Here is a 19,575-nt window from a genome sequence, read left to right as displayed (position 1 = left end):
CCTTTAGCGTACTTCTTCATTTGTAACCTAACGGTCACTGCACATGAGCTGTGGAATTGATGCCTACGTGTTGTCTTGCTTGTAATAAAGTGAGTCCACTTTGAACTAGTAGGCTGCAGAGATGACTCTGCTGTTAAAGGCTAGACTCACAACCAAGGGTAAGAGGTAATACCGGAATAGAAAACACTCCCAGATTCGCCTTAAGATTACACCAAACAGGGAAAGCCTTATTCGTGCTCTACAACCTGCAGAACCCATCAGGAGCATCTTAGGTGGTGCTTGCCTGTGTCCCGCCAGCAGAACACGGGTAGGAAGCTTTGCTTTTGGACCAGACTATTGGCAACTCCGCTGTCAGTTCCTCCCGGTAGTGCATCACAATGAGAAGCAAGTCCCCAAGCCTCCCCGCGGTGGAGACTGTCCCTAGGGGAAGCCTTGCTATGGGGCTAGACTGCCTTGTGAACCAGACTCTCTGGTCTCTGCGTAAAGGAGGGAGGAGAAGAGTTTTCTCCCTTCCAAGAAAACCCTGTTGCGACTTCTCACTTCCCTGTGTCCCGTACAATCACCAAGGACGACTCTGGCAGTGAAATGCGATCTCACACTGCATCCCTGCATTTAAAATGTAATAGTCTTTGTTCTGCTCCAGTCAAGATGTTCACTCCCCCAACTGTAAGAAAATTTGCTGTGATTTGCACTCACATGAATGGCAGACATCCGCAGATAGCATAGGTTCGGGGCAGCAGGCGATCCATCGCTCACTCTCTATGGGAAAGCTACGGCCACATGACTCTGTGCAAGTTACATTCGTGTTCATGATTTCTTCTGCAAGTGGTTTATCTGCTCTTTGGGGAAAGCCCTCGGTCGCTCTGAATGCCAGCTGTAGACACTGAAATTCTTAATCACCATCTGGCAGTGGCCCTGCCTTCCCACCCCTGGCACCCCAAGCATCACAGCTCAGTCATTGTAAGAACCTTTGGCATCATTCTCAGAAACTACCAAGAGCCACTCATCCGTCCCTTTGGGATTGGAGCCCCACTGAGAGGCCTCGTGATCCAGCTCAGGCAGGCTTCTCTGGCTTCAGTATGACAGCATCTCAGTCGCCTTCTTGAGAGGCAATCTTTCTGCAGTCCAGCAGATGGTTAATAGTTCCTTGAAAACGTGCATGAGGATCATATGAGAAAAGAAGAAAGTTACATAAGCTAGTGTTCCTGCCCTTAAAGAGCCAACCTGTATAGGGAGAGGGGACATGAATGAACCCTACAAATCCGAACCGCAGCTGAAGCGTTGAAAAGCCAGAGGTCTCCCTCTCAGTATGATGGCAATGTCCGTAATTATGGGCTCTGTATCAGACCTGGGGCAGGTACCTAGCGCTCAGCCTTAGCATTCACGGCTGCTAGTTAGAGATCATAAGCTAAGCTCTGGCAGGGCAGTTGAGAGTCTGTGCACCTCAGACATCAGTGTAATATTGACATTCAGTAAACAAGCCCAGGGAAGTGATGTTCACCCTTTGCTGGCCACATCCTGTAGGAGAGGTGGACACTGGTGTGGGTCAAGGAAGGAGAGTGTCCTTGGCATAAATAATGGTGAGGAGGGAACAGTTGGTGGCTGGAGCGGGTGGGTGGAGTTTATAAAAGAAAATACTCCGCAGCTTTCCTGTTAGCAGTTTGTCTAAATCCAGAAGTGTCTATGGTTAAAGATAAGAGTTGACTAGAAAGTACACAAGATGTAAGGTCTCCATGTTTTCTTGTTGATGCCCAGGGCAAAGACATGTATCTGATTTTGGAAAACGACATGCTCAGCCTCGTGGACCCCATGGACCGCTCCGTGCTACACTCGCAGCCCATCGTGAGCATCCGTGTGTGGGGAGTGGGCCGAGACAATGGCCGGTGAGTGTCTGGGCTGGTACAGCCTAACCTCCCTCAGTATGAATCTTAACGGAAACTGTAGGATGTGACAGACCCAAATGAATCTCTCTCTGCTCCTCACCTCCCAAGACATCCAAACTTTCCCTCCCTGGCTTCCATCCCTCAAACACTCATCATCTCTGACTCTTGTGTGCCTTTGGGTCTACACTGTAGGTGTTACAGCTCAGATGGAAAGGTGTCATGGCAGCCAGGAGCCAAGGAATACCACTCAGTATTACACCACACAACAAACCTCATACAAGAGATTTATTGGGAGGGAAAAACCCAGGAGGGTGGCTGCCTCTGCTCAGATGAGAAACAGGCAGATGGAACAGGATATAGGGCTTATGTAGAGTTTTTTAGGGGGTGGAGATTTCCAGGGTGAATATTGATGGGGTTTCATATCCAGAGATTGGCCTTTTTTTACTCTGTAGGATGGGGTCCAGCAGTTAGGGCAATTAGAGTATTCTGTGGGTGGAACTTGGAAGGTAGAAGTTCTTGGGGAAGGAGCATGGCCATTCGTGTGGCTCAAGGGGCTTCTGTACACACTTCTCCCTCATTTTACCAAGTTCCCTACCCTTCCGACAATCTGCACCCGTTATTTCTCTCTTCTTCACATTCTTTTTACATTCCTTTTCTTATCCATGCCGTTGTACTTGGCTGTATCCTGACTGCTTCAGATTCATGTCTCTAGTGATGTTTCTTCCTAAGGGCTTGTTTGAAAGGGTAAGATCGCACACAAGCCTGAACCTTCGATCTTTAAGTCATGAGTATTGGCCATTTGGGTTTGGCTAAAGTTTTTTAACACTTGAAATGTTTAGTTATCACAATTGCATTCCGCATGTGTTTTTATGCTATTCTCCTGGAAATAAGTTACCACAAGTACACATGGCTCTTTCCGACTTTCTGTCTTTTTTTTTTAACCTAGGTTTTTTTTTTTTTAAGATTTATTTATTATTTATTATGTACACAGTGTTCAGCCTCCATGTATGCCCTCAGGCCAGAAGAGGGCACCAGATCTCATTACAGATGGTTGTGAGCCACCATGTGGTTGCTGGGAATCGAACTCAGGACCTCTGGAAGAGCAATCAGTGCTCTTAACCTCTGAGCCTTCTCTCCAGCCCCCCGACTTTCCGACTTTCAAGCCGTGTTGTAGCTAATGACTTTAGCTACTGTTACCGCTAATACTGTACTTGAACCCCATTGCAAAATAATTGGGCATTCAGTTGACACAAGTTATAATCAATGTTTTGGCAATTCCCACGGTATAGGGGTATCTTCTAGCATTTTGGGTCAAACTGTTGTACGTTTAAGGTAATCATGTTGAAAACGCACAAGAATGTTACAAAATAGATCAAATCTCAGGTGTAGAAGGAAAGGTTTTCCTGAGCGTTCTGGCTTGTTTGTTCGAAATTGGGTCACACGGTCCTTTATAAGGGGAGGGTCTGCCTTCTTTTATACAGCTGTCCTGTGTATGACGTACCAGTGTTTGATCGTCCTTGACCAGTTCCACATCCTAAGCCAGAAATGAAGGCTTCTGACTAAATATTTGTCAGTAAAAGAACAGGCGTTCGTGCTGGAACCAGACTTGAGAAAGAAGAATTTTCTGACCTCTGATTGGGTATAAACCTTCCTAGGAGCTTAGCACATCTCTGAGCTGTTTATATGAGAGTAAGGAGCCCCAACTTTAGGGTGAGCCTTCACCTCAGTGAATGGCTGTTACAAAGAAACTCTGAGGTGGCCGTTACCCACCTGAAAACAAGTAGCCTCTGTAGAGGGCTCGCTCTTTCCTGATTTCTGTTCTCCACATCTGTCTTTACGGCAGGAGCCAAAATGAAGTCTGTTATATATCCCCACAACCAGAAATGTGTATTCAGGTCTGTTATTTGTTTGGGTTTTGTTTGTGGTGTCGCCTGACTGAAGGCTCCAAGCAAGCGCTCCACCCCTGAGTCATGTCCTCAACCCTGTTACATGTGTTTTAGGTTAGATTTTACTCATGTAAGCGTTTGGTCTACACTGTTTAAAATAAATCCAGTCGCTGCTTGTGTATCAGAGAAACGTGATTCGGATTCTAGATGGCAAAATCGCTCCAGCTCTCGGCGCCTCATTTTCTCTCATCTGAGAAATGAAGATGGCTGCCAGGGACAGCGGCACATGTGTGTGTACACCAACAAGTGTGTGTAATAATTGGCAGAGTGATGAAAACATGCAAGTGCTTAATGAATGTTTACCCTTAATTTTTTTAAAGCAACATGTACTTAACAGATGCAGCTAATTACATGGCTTCCTTTTCAAGTCACTGCGGAGGGGAGGGGTCAGACTTATGGTAGCTTCTAGGACGGCTGATCACAGGAGATAGGGTGGCATTATGTTAGTGTTTCCCCATAGGCTGTCAGGACCTCAGCATGTCTCTGTGGTGAGGGGTGGGGGTGTCTTTGAGCCCTTTTCGAACAGTAGATAAAGAAGCAAGTTCGCCACTTAAAGGGTCTGTTTCTCTCCACTGGTCCCCCGAGCTTTCGTGCCCTAGAAGAAGGAGCCTTTGTATTCCGGCTAAATATATATATATATATATTTAACTTTCCTTTGCTTTTGATTCTTTCTCTCTCTTTTTTTTTTTCCTTAACAGCAATTTACAAGAGCAAATTCAATTTGTAATGCTGGAAAGAAAAAGGGTTTTCACTTTGCATGAATAAAACATAACAGTGTTTCATTTTGCGAGAGAAAACAAGGCCATTTCGCACTCTCTTTTGTACCTTGCCTTGCTGAGGAAAGGGCCTCTCTTGGGGGGTTTCTTGATGTGGTTAAAATGAGTAAGGAAAGTACATGCACAAGACTGGGAGGGCAGAACCTTCCCCAATAGGGCAGTGCACCCCGCCGAGCTGTGTAACTTCAGTTTCTGACAGCGTTGGAGTTGGCGTTTTCTGAAGGTCTTCAAGGGTCTCAGTGACCGTGAAACTCCTTGGTAGTTTTACCATGGGTGAAGAGGCAATCTGGGGGGTGGGTGATGTCACCCCATCTACTGCCTTCTGGGGCCGAGTAGGAAAGGCTTCTTGTGAACTGTGTGGGGAGTTGGGGTTACCTCTGATGTAGTCTCTGTGGGGTTTGCTTGTAGGGTTTCGATTCTGGCTGCAGCTTAGTCCTGGCTTGAGGGTCATGCCTTCTTGGAGGGGGGGGGTTGGAACCCCGATTGCTTTACCACCTGGCAGTGCAGAGCTGCCTCCTCCTTCCCCGTCACACCACACCTTGGCTGCTTTAATCACAGTGAGACTAACATGAAGAGGTGCAGGCTGCTGAGGGAGTTTTAGAGCTTTCCAGGTAGTGTGTTCCCCCGAGGAGCCCTTAAACTGATGTGCTGTGTCCCCACCAGTGTGTTAAAGAAGGTGTCCTCAGGTGTGTGGGTGGCACTGGGCTTCTCACTGGTGTTTTGTCTTCAGTCCCTGAAGCGGACGACCAGAGACCCACTTCTCATTTGGTCTCTATGGCCTGCTAGGCCAGCATTCTAGCGATGGGTAGGAGGGGTGTCACTTCATGTTTCAAAGGCCTGTGTAGACTTTAAACTCAGTGTTTTTACACCTTGGGAAGCAATTTTCTCCTTATTGTTTAATAGAAGTGTCAAACATAAATGACCCCAATTTCTCAACCGAGTGGAACTTTAGCAGAGACTACCCCCGTTTTTGTTTTGTTTTTTCCAGTGACAGATGTGAACCCATCTTCTAGGAAGGACACTGAGATGCTGTATCTGTCGCCCAGAGGCAAGAGTGTCTGCTAAGCCCTCCTGTTTCCCATGATGCAAAGGGGTAGATGGGCCTGTCTAGGTTTCAGATCTCTTCAATGGGAAGCTTTCGTGGTGCTGTACCATGTGAGGTGTCCATTGCACAAAGGGTCTACAGCAGTGGATCTCAGCCTGTGGGTGGCGACCCCTTTGGTAAACCTCTGTGTCCACAAAATTTATATTACAGTATATAATATAATATAATATAATATATATATAGTAGCAAAATAACAGTTATGAAGTGGCACCAAAATAATTTTATGGTTGAGGTTCACCACCACATGAGGAACTGTGGTAAAGGTCAAAGGGAACGGTGTCAGCTCAGGACTCCCAAGACCAAGTTCTCAGCTCAAAGGAGATTTATTCCCCCCCCCCAGGGACAAAGGACAGGGAATAAGAGACAAAGACAAGAGATAGAGAACAAGGGAGAGGGGGAGGGGGTATTTGGAGGTGGGGAACGATGATGATGATGATGATGATGGTGGTGGTGGTGGTGGTGGTGGTGATGATGATGATGATGATGATGATGGACATAAAGGATTGCCTCTGGATAGAGAGGAGACAGACTTGGCCCATAGGCAACTGGCGGTTTGTTTATTTATTTATTTATTTATTTATTTATTAATTTATTTTTGGATTTTCGAGACAGGGTTTCGAAAGCTGAAACCCGTAGCTTTTGGTTCCTGTCCTGGAACTAGCTCTTGTAGACCAGGCTGGACTCGAACTCCCAGAGATCCGCCTGCCTCTGCCTCCCGAGTGCTGGGATTAAAGGCGTGCGCCACCACCGCCCGGCTAACTGGCGGTTTATTAAGGCAGAAGGAAAACCCTGTGTTTGGATAAGGTGTTTAATTTTAATTGGACATGTTAATTAGGTGAACCAAAGGGAGCTTTTGATTGCTGTACTTCAATATTTTGATAGCCTGACCTTGGTAGTCAGCCTTAGGGGGAGGAAGTGGCCAAATAAAGGGGTAGACCCTGGTCACCAGCTTCAGGAATGTAATCGAACAGTTTTTAGCCAGGCAGAGGGAACTGGGGAGAGGGGCAAGGCCTGCCAGAGCCTTGTTCGCCATGCTTCAGAGTGCCAGCCATGGCCAGAGTCCCTTCAAAAGGGTCGAGGCATTAAGAAGGTTGAGGAGTCTAGAGTCGCCTGGGAAGCTGTTAAACAACGTGGCAGGTCTTTTCCACACTCTGGACCCTTTCCAGTCTCTGAGGCTTTAATACTGCAGTCTACAGTGGAATACTTTCTGTGTCTAAACTGGAATAGATTGTGTAGCCTTGAGGAGATAGCTCAGGTAGTCAGTCTTTTAAAGGAAAAGGGTCCATGATCAGTTATCACCATTCCTTTTAGGACTGTGGCAAGGCCACTGTAAATCTTGAGGAAAACGTGGTAGAGGGAGCTATTTCCCTCATCATAACTGAGAAACCAGTAGGAGAAAGAAATGGGACCAGGGTCCCAGGATCCCCATCAGGGCCATGTACTTATATGACCACTTTCATCTAAGCCCTACATCTTAAAGGTTCCATCACTTCCCAGCACTTCCGTGAATTGAGGACCTTCGCATGGGCTGTAGGGAAGGATATGTATCAGTTTCCTTCATGGAAATACACGCACGTGAAACACACTTTGGGAACGGCTGCTCGGGGTAGTAAACTCATTTGTTTAAATTAGTGGCAGCACTAAGTTGCTGAGGTTTGTTTATTAAGAAAAATTTGATTGCATTTAATAAATATTGACTGTAAGAGACTCCATTGGACCTACTCTAATGAAGATAAAATTTCTCCATAATTAATAGTGTTGGATCCGGGGTTGCAGTGATGGGGGACAGACCACCAAAGTCTATTAAACCAGAAGCAAGCTTCATTTCAGAAAAGAAGAAAAGTTACTGCTGGGAACACAAAGCTTAGCCTGCTGTATCAACAGTCAGAGATCAGGCTTCTGAAACTCTGGCAATGAGGGTTGGTTTTGGGGGCTCTTCTTATAGTAAAATCAAGCACCAGGTGTGGGTCAAAGAACTTTTACAACCTTGATGTCAGGCTTAAAGTCACATTACATTTTAAGTTTTACAACTTTTGGTTATAGGACGTTAGAATGTTAACTTTGAGTGTTTGTGAAAGCCTGTGACTGTCACAGCCGCTTTTCACTGTCTTTGAAAGAATGCAAGGTAGAGAGTAGAGTCACATAGGGGACAGTTAAAAATTAAGGGAATACAAGCAGAGGGTCCCATAGAGGCAACAGTTAGAAGCTAACCTTTGTCCCCAGTACCTGCCTAGCTAGGAAGCTGGGGCAGAAGACAATTATTATACATTTACCTCTGTACACATGGCTGCTGGAATGTCTGCTCTTAAGGCAGAAAGTGCTAAAGGTTAACAGTGGCAGCCAGCTTTATTTATTTATGTTTCCCATAATGTGTTTGGGCTTACAATTTTATATTTCTATATTCCTGCACCCTTCGATAGCAACCGTTAACAGTGTTGTGTACATATGCTTTTTAGGAACTCCTCCTCCCTCACTCAGGTTAAATGTGACCCTGTGAAATGTTTGTAAGGGTGGTTTGTAGGGCAGACCTTCTTTTCCTGGAACATACGTTATATAGCTCTTTTGTGATTGCGATGACTAATTTTAATACGATCTTCTCGTGTCACACATTAGTCCTGTACCGTCAGATAATTTCTCTTTGCCTTAGTCGTTCCGTCTGGTTTTAATCTCAGGAACTTGTTATTCAACTAATGTAAAGGATTGTAGCCAGGGATGGTGGTGCACGCCTTTAATCCCAGCACTTGGGAGGCAGAGGGAGGGGGATCTCAGAGTTGAGGTCAGCCTGGTCTACAGAGAGCTTTCTGGGACAGCCAGTGCTGCACAGAGAAACTCTGTCTTGAAAAACAACAATAAAAACAACAACAAAAAGGGATTGTGCTGGATGTTCTTAAGTATTCTCCTCCCCTAGGTTATCCAGAGTGGATTTTATGAATGGATTTGGTTCAAGCTGCTTTCAAAGGCTTCTTGTTACATGCTCTTGTTTCCGGTTTTGCTGTTTTGTTTTGGTTTCTTTTGCAAACACTGCTTGTTTTTGGTTGGACCTTGATAATGCTGCAGTTGTTTAGTTAGGAAACAATAAAACCAAGACAAAACCAAACCTCTTCTGACCTCCTCTTCACCCCCTCATTCTTTTGCTGCACTAGGCATTGCACCTGGGCTTGCCCACTAAGCTCTGTCCCCAGCCCTCTTCCCGCTTTTTACTTTGGGATTTATATCACTGTGTTGCTCAGGCTGGCCTTGAAAGCACTCTTCAGCCCCAGACTATGGCTGCTCTCTTGTTTAGCTATACCAACACTGGTCCCACAGTCTGCCGTATAGGGGAGGGTTGTGATGATACACTTTCTGTGGCTATGACAAAATGCATGAGATAATCACCTCCAAGAAAGAATTATTTTGGCTCAGTTTGGCTCTGTGGGACCCTTTCTCCAAATGTCTCAATTTCAGCATCCCCAGCCTCTTTCCTGGGTTCCCCTAACTGTGGAGGTCAGAGCCCTATTTTGGAATGACTGCTCCCATGAGAATCTCTTAATGTTCTCTTGATGGCCTCTGAGTTACCAGCGGCAATTCTTCTTTCCCTTTTTTCAGATAACTGCTATTGTTTCTGTTTCTTGGTGGTTCTGCCGGGCCTTTGTTGACACTTGAAAATGAATTAGCCCAGACTGAAGGAGGCAGCTGCTTGTACAGTCTGTTATGTTGTGGGGGAGGTGCCAGTCGGGCTTCCATCACTGTGACAGTATACCTGAGATCATTGCCTTTAAAGAGAGGAAAGCTTTACTTCAGCCTGAGATTATTTGGCTTTGTTGCCCTTATGCCTTAGTTACGTATTCATGTGGCCAGGAAGTAAAGAGGGTCTTAATATGCCCTTAAGAGCATAACCCCAGTGACCTTGTCTTCCCACAAGGCCCCACTGTTAAAGGTTCCAGCACTTCCCATCTCCCACCTCCTCCCAGCGAGGAGTGTAAGCCCTTAGCATGTGAGCCTTTGGAAGACATTTCATATTCAAACTTCAGCACAGAGCACTTGGGGGAACTGGTTTAAGTGAGTGGCTGTGGCTAGTCCATTGTTTAGCTATACCACACTATCTCACAGTGTGCCCATCGAGGGCAGGCTGTCGGTTGGCTTTCAATCACTAGGACAAAATGCATGGGATAATCACCTTTAAAGGGGGGCAAGGTGCTGGTGCCAATGCTGGGCAGTGGTGGCAGCGGAGGCAGGTGTGAGCCACTTGATGTGGGTGCTGGGAAACAACTCCCATCCTCTGCAAGAGCAAAGAACACTCTTAGCCACTGGGCCATCTGTTCCATCCTCACTCCACCCCACCTTTAGCTTTTTTAGCTACTCTGAAAGTTTTATGCTTGGCTATCGTTGCTTCTCCGAGATGTAATTTGCCAGGTCTCTATGTGGGAGACAGTTTCCTAATGCCACCCAATTGAGGATTCTGTGAGCCAGACAGTAATGAAAGATTGATGGAACCCCAACCTCTGCTGATGAAAGTGTAATCTGGGGTGTCTGCTGCCGTGCCTCAGGGAGAGAAGTCTTTGGAGAGAGAATAATAATTCTCTTCCTGTGCCCCAGTATTAACGTGACCTCTAGAGTTAATATCTCTTTTAATACGGCCTCATGATGGGCAGGGGCATGGGGATTTCCTTGGCCAGTCTGCTGACTTACACTGTAGGGCTAGAGCGGCTCTTCACAAGTGGCTTCCTTGCCTCCCATTAATCATGCTGAGGTTCTCGCTGGACTTTGAGCATAAAATAACCTTTAAGGAAAGTCACTGTAAGTGATTGCCTAGAGAAGTTCCCCTCGGGGAATTCAGGTGGGCATCTTCAATCACATCAGTCATGATGGCACTGTCACTGATAGTGACATAGAAGCCAAATCCTTGTGAGAAGTTCTCATCCATTTTTGTGCTTCTGGCCCTGCTCATTGCCCAGTGTCCCATGCAGGTTTTAGCAACAGCCAGGGACCTTGCCCTGCTGTTTCTAGAGGATGCAACCAAGTTTGAGGATCTCCAGACCAATGTCCGTCTTTCAAATCCTGAGTCCTGAGCCAAATGATGAGTCAGCCTTTCTGGATGCAGTGGGGAGGAGATATGTTGCTCTCGGTTACAGCCGCTTTCTGAACCAGTCTTCAAGGCAGCATCTTGGAGCATTCTGAGAAGTAGTCTTGGCTGGAGCAGTAGCTGAGCCACTCACATAAACGTGGATGAGCCGGGCGGTGATGGTGCACGCCTTTAATCCCAGCACTCAGGAGGCAGAGGCAGGCGGATCTCTGTGAGTTTGAGGTCAGCCTGGTCTGCAGAGTGAGTTCTAGGACAGGCTCCAAAGCTACAGAGAAACCCTGTCTCAAAAAATAAAATAAAATAAAATAAACATGTATGAGTGTCTAAGAGCAGAGAAGCTTGGAGCTACTGGGAGCAGAGCTTCACTCCGTCACGGCTCGTGTGCCAGGTTGCTCAGCTGGGAACTATGTACTTGAAGGGCTGTGCATGCCCTCAGCCTCGTGTTGCTGCAAATGAGCGTCCATCGCCACTTTTCATAAAGCACTTGTTACCTTGAATGTTTTGAACTCAAATGCAATCTCACTGAGATTTGTAGCTTCTTATTGAGTACAGTGAGGGAAATATAATCTGGCTTGGGAGCTGCTAGGAGAGAAGGGTTTGAGAGCCTTGGTTTGAGCTCAAAGTGAGAGGATCACTGTGGGCAATCTGGGAGTTCTGAGAGCTGGAGTAGGTCATGAGAAAGAACAGGAGTAGAAGTCCCTGTTATAATAGGAGCGGCGGGCCGCTTCCCGCCACCCGGCTAGCTTTACACGAAATAATTACACGGAAACTATATTCTTTTAAACACTGCTTGACCCATTAGCTCTAGCCTCTTACTGGCTCTCACATCTTGATTAACCCACCTCCACCAATCTGTGTAGCACTACGAGGTGGTGGCCCACCAGGAAGGATCCTAACCTGCGTCCATCTTGGCAAGGAGAGCTATGGCGACTGCCTGACTCAGCTTTCTTTCTCCCAGAATTCTGTTCTGTCTACTCTGCCTACCTAATTTTCTGTCCTATCAGGGCCAAGACAGTTTCTTTATGTAACCAATGAAAGTAATACATAGACATCATTTCCCTCCTCCATCATTTCCCCTTTTTCTGTTTAAACAAAAAAGAAAGGCTTTAACTTTAACATAGTAAAATTAATATAGCAAAACAGTTATTAAGAAAGAATTACAGTTACAATATTTATATCTATTTTATCTTTTATCATAATAATGGAAAACTATAACTATCCATTCTTCAACTCCATCAAAGACTCCAGAAGGATATAATATTACCTAAGCAAACAAGAAATAAACAACTTTCAAAACTCTAGAAATGACAGAGACATCTCGCTGCCTGTACAGTCACCCAAAGTTCTTTTGTACTGTTGGGCCATCCATCTTCAGCCTACAGGCCATAGTATCCAGCAGACATTTCCATGAAGCAGGAAATTTCAAAGACAATTCAATCACTATCTGCTGTGTCCTGCAGAATGTCTCACAGACTCTTTCATGAGTCAGGAACCCCGAAAGACCATCTCAGCTTTAGGCAAGTTCAGCAGTCCTCTTTCTGAGGGTTCTTTGTGTTCAGTTTATGCAACAGTCCAGGCAAGAGCAGTTTCTTGCCCAAATGACTATCAAACTCCATAAGGAGCCTCTTCGATGCCCATCCTCTTCTTGAAGTAGATTGGTGATGCCAGGAGCAGATGTGTCTCATTGTCATGAAAAGTCCTAAGTTATTAAAACATTTAAATGCCATATTCTGCAGTCTTTGAAAGATATGAAGAATGCCTATCTGAAATATATCTATGTACATCTAGAAAATCTAACTAACATGACTATATGCTTGACTATTATAAATGATTATCTATTAACCTATAATTTTTAATTCTGTATGTATTTACATTACATTTTTAAATGAACTACACAATCATAATACCTTAATCAAGAGTAGAAATACATATACATATAACAAAATTGACCTTAGAATCTATACCAATGCAAATTATTCATATCTATATCATATCCCCCTTTAAATGTAAAAGAACATTTATAAACAATATTTGGGAACATGAGCGCAGTTTTTTCTCTCCAAACTGCTTCCTTCTGAATGGGGGTGCTGTTATTCAGGTCTTTTATGGGATAATCTGTCTGCTAGGTTCATCTCAGTCGGCAATTGAGTGAAGTAATTTTTTGAGGGTATTCACAGCAACCTTTCAGGAGGGTGTGGTCTATCATACCATATTGGGATAGAAGCAATCCACAGGGTCTCATCCTCTGTGAAAACAAAAGAAGACCCTCTCCAAAGCATCATATCCTGAGGCCCAAATTCTGAAATCATAACACCCTTATGATATCCATTCTGGTTCCACTTGGCAGCCCATATAATGAATTGTCTCTCTGTACTTAGCTCCTTTACAGTCAAAAACTTTAAAGAAAACACAGTAATACAAAGAATCCAGACTCTCTGTGAATTTTCCATTTTTATGTGGCTTATTTTTACTCTATCACTTTATTCTGTCTCTTTAAAGAGACATGTATAAGTGCAAGCCACTTGTGGTTCTTTGCTTGCACCGTTAGGGCCCCAATCAGTGTCCAGGTCTCTCCACCCCTCCATCTGCGCCAGGGACTGTCCCTCTGGTGGCGGAAATGCAGAGGGGCTTTCCAGCAAGTGTTGTACATCGCTCACCATGCTGCTATAGTAACATGATAATAGTTCCTTGAGATAGAATCACACACACACACACACACACACACACACATGCTTATTAAATTATATACAGAACTGTCATCTATGGGCTGCCCATGCATGCTTCAGCATTGCCAGGGCATAAATTTCATTTCATTTTATTAAATGATATATATTTTGTAAAAGCTATGGGACGTTAGAGACGGTTATATAGCTCAGTTAGTAGAGCCCTGACCTAGTGTGCACACATCCCTGGGTGGAATCTTCCAGTGGGGTGGAAAATGTCTGCAATCCCAGCTCTGAGGAATGGAGGTTACAGGAATTAGTTCAAAGCCACCATAGCTTCAGAAAGAGTTTGAAGTCATTCTGGGATCCATAAAACCCTGTAAAACAAAGCCACATGTAAGTGGTATGCATCTTTAATCTCAGCACTTGGGAGGCAGAGGCAGGCAGATGTTGTGGGTTTAAGGTGTATTGTCTACAGAGTGAGCTCCAAGCCAGCCAGGACTACATAGTGAGACTATGGATGGCTAGCGCTATTCTGATCTTGACTTTCTGTAAAAGTTGTAACTTCATGGTTCACTGTGATGGTGACAAATGGTTTGAAATCCCTTCACAGAGCTCCTATGAGAACTCTGAAAGTTCCTCCGAAACCAGCATGTCTCAGAGCCCCAGGATGGTGTGGTATTTCCCCAGACTTCTCACGAAACCAGACTCTGGCTATATAAGAATTGGAACTGGGAACTAAAGCCCTAGAATAGGTGGTACTTGGCAGAGTTGAGTTCTGATAGAGAAAAATGAGAATTTATGAATATTATCCCGTAAGGAGTTCTCAGCCGGTCACTTGGGTCCCGACACTGCTGGCCCATCACACTTAAGTCACCAAGGCTGTTCTCACTGGCCCCCATTTCTGGCCTCACTGTCCCCTCCAAGGACAGCAGAGTCATGTTGTCTTCACTCCCTCATAGTTCACAACCATAGACCCAGGGGCCACGTCCCATATTTCCATGTTGCAACTCCAACTGGGCATTCCTGTCTGCTGGGCTATTTTCTGGAGGAGTACCCTGGGAGGAATGCCCTTAGAAAAAGGAAGCAGTCAAAAGGAAGGGAGAGCAACCCGGAGCAGAAAGCCGTCCTCCCTCCTTACAGGTGGGAACCGGTGCTAGTGACTGCATCTCTCCACCTGTTACCTACCCAGCTGTGGCTTCTCAGGTGCAGAGTAGTAGCCAGAGCCATGTCCAGGTCCGACATCCGTCAGCAGGTGAATATAGACACGAGTGTCCAACTGCTGATTCACACAGCAACATGCTGACTCTCAAAATAACTGTAGAAAAAGACCCCATACATACTGAGAAAAATAACACATGCCATATGGCTCTGTTAATATAAAATTCTTGGGGGTGGGGGAGACAAGATGAACTACCCACTGGTGACAGCAGGTAGGGATTTAAAGAGGCTAGAAGAACCCTTGGGGAAAATAAAGAATTTCAGGGAGTTGGAGGTATTTTCTGTATTTTGGTTGTAGTAATAGTTTTACAGTAGATACCCCAGGCTAGCTCAGAACTCATCCTCTTCCTGGAACTCATCATTTTCCCGCCTCGGCTTCTAGAGTGCTGGGATCACAAGCACACACCCCTGTGCCTCCTAGTGCTCATTTCCCAAGGACTCTTCACGTAGCCTGCTTCCCCGGATTGCACATGCCGTGCCCCCACCTGGACATAGCAGCACTGGAGGGACACTTTCTCTGTCCCGCTGAGGACAGCCTGGTCTAACTGCCTCTATAAGTGCCACATGCACACAGATTGTACAAGGATAGTTACTCAAATGTCACATGAAGTGCTGTCTTTTAACACTCAGGATATCTGCGTCACTACACTTCAAGTTCTTTGTCATGACTTGTGAGGAATAGTGTTGGTGCTGTGACCCAGCATCCTCCCTCTCTCCCTCTCTCTCTCTCCCCACATGTAACCAACACAACTTTAATACAGCGGTGATTGCCCCCCCCCCCCCCCGCGAGTGCTGGGCTTTTGGGTTTTGTTTGTTTTCTTCTTACGAGTCCGTTTAACTCATACCTGCTATTCGTAGCCACTAAGGAGTCATAGCTTGAAGAACACTGATTCTAGTCAGCTTTGCTCAAAGGTTTTTGATCTTGAGTATCATACATCTCAATATTGGCGCTTAAGGAAAAACGGGGTTCCCGGCCCAAATGATTTTAGAAACCACAGTCGGCCATGCCCTGTTTTTGGGGAGAGCCTCAGTCATTTGAAATGCACATGATATTTGAGTAGGACACCTCAGAGCCTTCATAACAGTGAACTCCAAACTGATCGGAGTTTCTGCCAGGTTAGAGAGCACTCGGGTGTTCTCACAAAAGAGTGTTGTTGAGACTCTGGTTTGCTAGCACCACTTGTGCCATGCCTTTCTTGCAAAACATGCTTCTTAGGGACAGGACTTTTACTTGTCTGATAGTGTCGTCACTGAAGATGCTCTTTCAATGCTAAATGGCCCTTGACCCGAGAACTTGCGTGCACATTCCCTTGAAACACTCTAGAGAACATTGTCTCTTAAAGAACTTGTGCACGAGAATTTGGTTATTAGTAAAAAAAAATTATGTAGTTTGTTGTGTTTCCCTTTCTACAAGGAAGTTTCAAGTAGACTACTTAGTCATAGCAATTTTTGTGCATGGACCCGCAAACACTGCCATTTCTATGGGTCAGAAATGGTTGAGTGGGTTTCTAACATTCACCATTATTGAATTTTAGAATTATTTCCTCTGTCTTCGGCTTGATTTTAAGTTTTTACTTGTTAAAAAATATAAAAAATTGATATAATATACACCTTTTATTGAAGCCACTGATTCATTCTGGAAAGCAAGTGGACTATCAATTTTAATAAATCAATAGAGCATGGTTATAATGTCCCATCATCCAGTTTAAAGTCCAGCATCCAGGCTGTCTCAAGCACAGTTTCTTCCAGGTCAGGAAGTAGAGAACATTCTGAAACACGAGTGTCTTAGGTTGTTCTTTTCTTCCCCGGAAAGTCCCCATGTAGTAAAACAAACAGCAAAGTTTAAAAAAAATATATCCCCCTATAGCCGGTTAGTATTTATTGGTCACTCCAAGTGACACTGTTGGCTTTCTACATGAGTTAGAGAACAATAAAGTGCGACAGAAGCCAGCCCACCTCCAGAGGTGCTCCAGCCACTCGAGTTTCTGCTGCCACCCGGAATCCCATTTCAAAGATAAGCGGCGCTTACTAAAAGCATTATATGTAACAGATGGAGAGAAATTTCTTAATATGTTTCCCCTACAAATTCATTGGCCTGGAGTCATTGTCTAGTGACCCTTTCATGCCTAAAGGAAATGGTCTGATTCATCTCTATCCACCCTCTAGCCTAATAGTTGCTTTGTCTTTTTTATTGACATAATGGAGGCTGTAGAAGATATTTATAAGAAAGATAAAACCTAATACTATTCATTAAATTTGCTAAGCTGGGGGTTGAAAAAGCTTCTTAAAACAAGATATGGCTGGGAAGCTGTCTACACTGTACAGTAAGAGGCGGGGATGGATAGTATATGCTTCGTCTTCAAAATGTGCTCCCTGTCAGGCAAGTGTTTATTTAGTTCTCATTTTTGTGGTGCTGGGGATTGAACTCAGGGCTTTGCACTTGCTAGGCAAGTTCTCTGCTACCAAGCTATATTCCCAGCATAAAGTTTCAGTCGCTTTTACTCCTGAGACTGCTAATCATTCTCTTAAGCCTTGGAGCCCTTTGTCAGACATTGTCCCAAAGAAGTATGCTCATCAGAGCAGGGGAATCGAGGTGCTTCTCACGATGCAGAAGGGAGCGCTGTGTTTTTGTGCTGCTGAGCAGCTACGTCTCCAAGGACTTTTTAAACCCTCACAGTAGACTAGCCACTACTGCTTGGCACCAAGGTGCAGGCACGAGCGAGAGTTTCATAGTCCTGTGCTCAGAAGACGTGTTGAACTGAGTGGTTGACGCGAGCAATTCTACAAGTCTTTGAGTCCCATGGAGCCCTTTGTGATCTGTCTGTCAAGCTCTGTATGAATGTTATGTGACGTCGCTGTTCCTATAGTTCTGTTCCTATCTCTTTTATAAGCATTCGTATCCGTCAACACAGGCTACAATACACTCCAGTAACAACCAAACCAAATTTTTTTTTTTTTTGAGACAGGGTTTCTCTGTGTAATTGGCTGCCCTGGAACTCGCTTTGAAGACCAAGCTGGGCTCGAACTCACAGAGATCCACCTGCCTCTGCCTCCCGAGTGCTGGGATTAAAGGCGTGCGCCACCACCACCTGGCACCAAACCAAGTGTCTTGATAATTTAAAGCAGAGTTCTTTCTGTTGAGTGGCGTTCTTTCTGTTGACTCTTCCCTCACCCATGCTGCCAATTCTAGCAAAATCTCCTTCGGTTTCAAAAGGAAACTGAGGTTCATGGGATGCAACAAACCAAGCTGGCTCCCACAGTTAGTTTCCCAGCATAAAGCTTCGTTTACCAAATCTCTCCTACTAGACTGTGGATGGACTTGGATCTATGTCTCTTGTTATTCTAAACTTACACTTAATTGCCCAAACAGCTCCCTCATTTTTGAACCCATTTTGGACCCAATTATAAGAGGCTCAGCTGGCTATGGGCTTGGGGGAGAATCCAGCCACTCATTGTGGTGTGTGCTTTTGGAGTCCTATGCTTTTCGAGTTGAGAGTAACCTTAGGCACTCAGGGCTCTGCCATTATGGAGACTGAGATGTCAAAGATTGCTAAGGTTCCTGAATGTGTCTCTGAAAGGTTTGGTTCCCCTGGAGGTGGGTGGCACTATTGGGAGGTTGTGGAGACTTGAAGTGTAGGGTTTGTGGTGGGAGTTATTTAGGTCACTGGAGGTGTCCCCTTGAAATGGGCTGATGGGCTCCTACCCACTCATCCCTGCTTGGCTTCCTGCTCAGGAGGTAAGCTGTTCTGCTGTGCGGTGCACTCCCACTACAGTGTGCTGTCTTGTCCCAGACCCAGCTGATCCTGGGCTGGAGCCCCCAGAACTGTGAGCCAAGCAAGCCTTTTCTCTTCACCGGTTGTCTTAGTTAGGGTTTCTGTTGCTGTGAAGAAACACCATGAAAATGGCAACTCTTAGAAAGGAAAATTAATTTAATTAGCTTAATTAATTTAAATTTAATTGAGGTGGCAGCTTATAGTTTAAGAGCTCCAGTCCATGATCATCATGGTGGGACATGTTGGCATGCAGGCAGATAGGGTGCTGGGAGGTAGCTGAGAATCCTATGCTTACAGACAACAGGAAATGGACCGTCTCACTGGGAGTGGTTTGAGCATATATGAGCCCCCAAAGCCCACCCCCACAGAGACACACTTCCTCTAACTAGGCCACACCTCCCGTTAGTGTCACTCCCTTTGGGGTCCATTTTCTTTCAAACCACCACATCAGTTGATGCTCTGGTATTTTTTTTTTTTTACAGTAACAAAAGCTGACTAATACAAAGATCATTGATTACAAGCAGTAGAAAACAATTTGAACAATCTCAAAACACCTTGCTTGCCTTCTGGCACTCCAAAGCTCAGGCACAGTCAAGCCAGGTGCTGAGGTAGTGGCGGCATACACATCTGTTTTTTTGCCTGTCTCCCTTTTGCTTGCTCTTAGTTCCTGAAAGAGATTGGAACCTAATGTAGACCAGGTGTCCACCATGATCTCATTACCTGTGCAAACTCCGTATGAAATACCAACCAGGGCTTTCCTGTGGTCCCGTGGGTTAGAGTCTTGTGGTGTTTCCCAGAGTCGTTGTTGGTTGAGAAGCCCACTTAAAGATTTCAGCCAGCCCAGCTACAAGCTGTAGGTTTTGGTTGCGAGACAGACATCTGTCTACCACCTGCCAAGTGCTGTGTTAGTTAAGAGATATTTTCTGTTTTGTTTGTTTATTGGTTTGGTTTTCCTTTTTCTCTCGGTCTTCACCTCAACATTTGGAAGCAGGCTTTGTTATTTACATTTTCCAAATGCAGCAAGGCCAGGAGGGGCAGGGGGGATCACACATTTGTATAACATAAGCCTGCAAAGCCCACCAAAATATTAAGGATCTTTGCTTCTGATTTAAAAAAAAAAAAAATGCAGTCAGCTCAGGGTTGAAG

At 45.1% G+C, this 19,575-nt stretch overlaps 1 protein-coding gene across 10 annotated transcripts in view; it reads left to right on the top strand.

Moving 5' to 3' along the window:
- The window catches only part of Apbb2 (amyloid beta precursor protein binding family B member 2), a 311,966-nt gene that overhangs the window by 248,901 nt on the left and 43,490 nt on the right, over positions 1-19,575 (top strand). For all 10 annotated transcript variants that reach the window (XM_057771510.1, XM_057771509.1, XM_057771505.1 and 7 more), the window contains one exon: positions 1,756-1,883. In XM_057771510.1, the coding sequence (XP_057627493.1) occupies positions 1,756-1,883 (128 nt within the window). The remainder of the gene's footprint in view (positions 1-1,755; positions 1,884-19,575) is intronic.

This window comes from Chionomys nivalis, chromosome 6, assembly GCF_950005125.1.
Source record: "Chionomys nivalis chromosome 6, mChiNiv1.1, whole genome shotgun sequence".
Taxonomy (NCBI): Eukaryota; Metazoa; Chordata; class Mammalia; order Rodentia; family Cricetidae; genus Chionomys; species Chionomys nivalis.
This window is presented reverse-complemented; position numbering and strand designations above follow the sequence as displayed.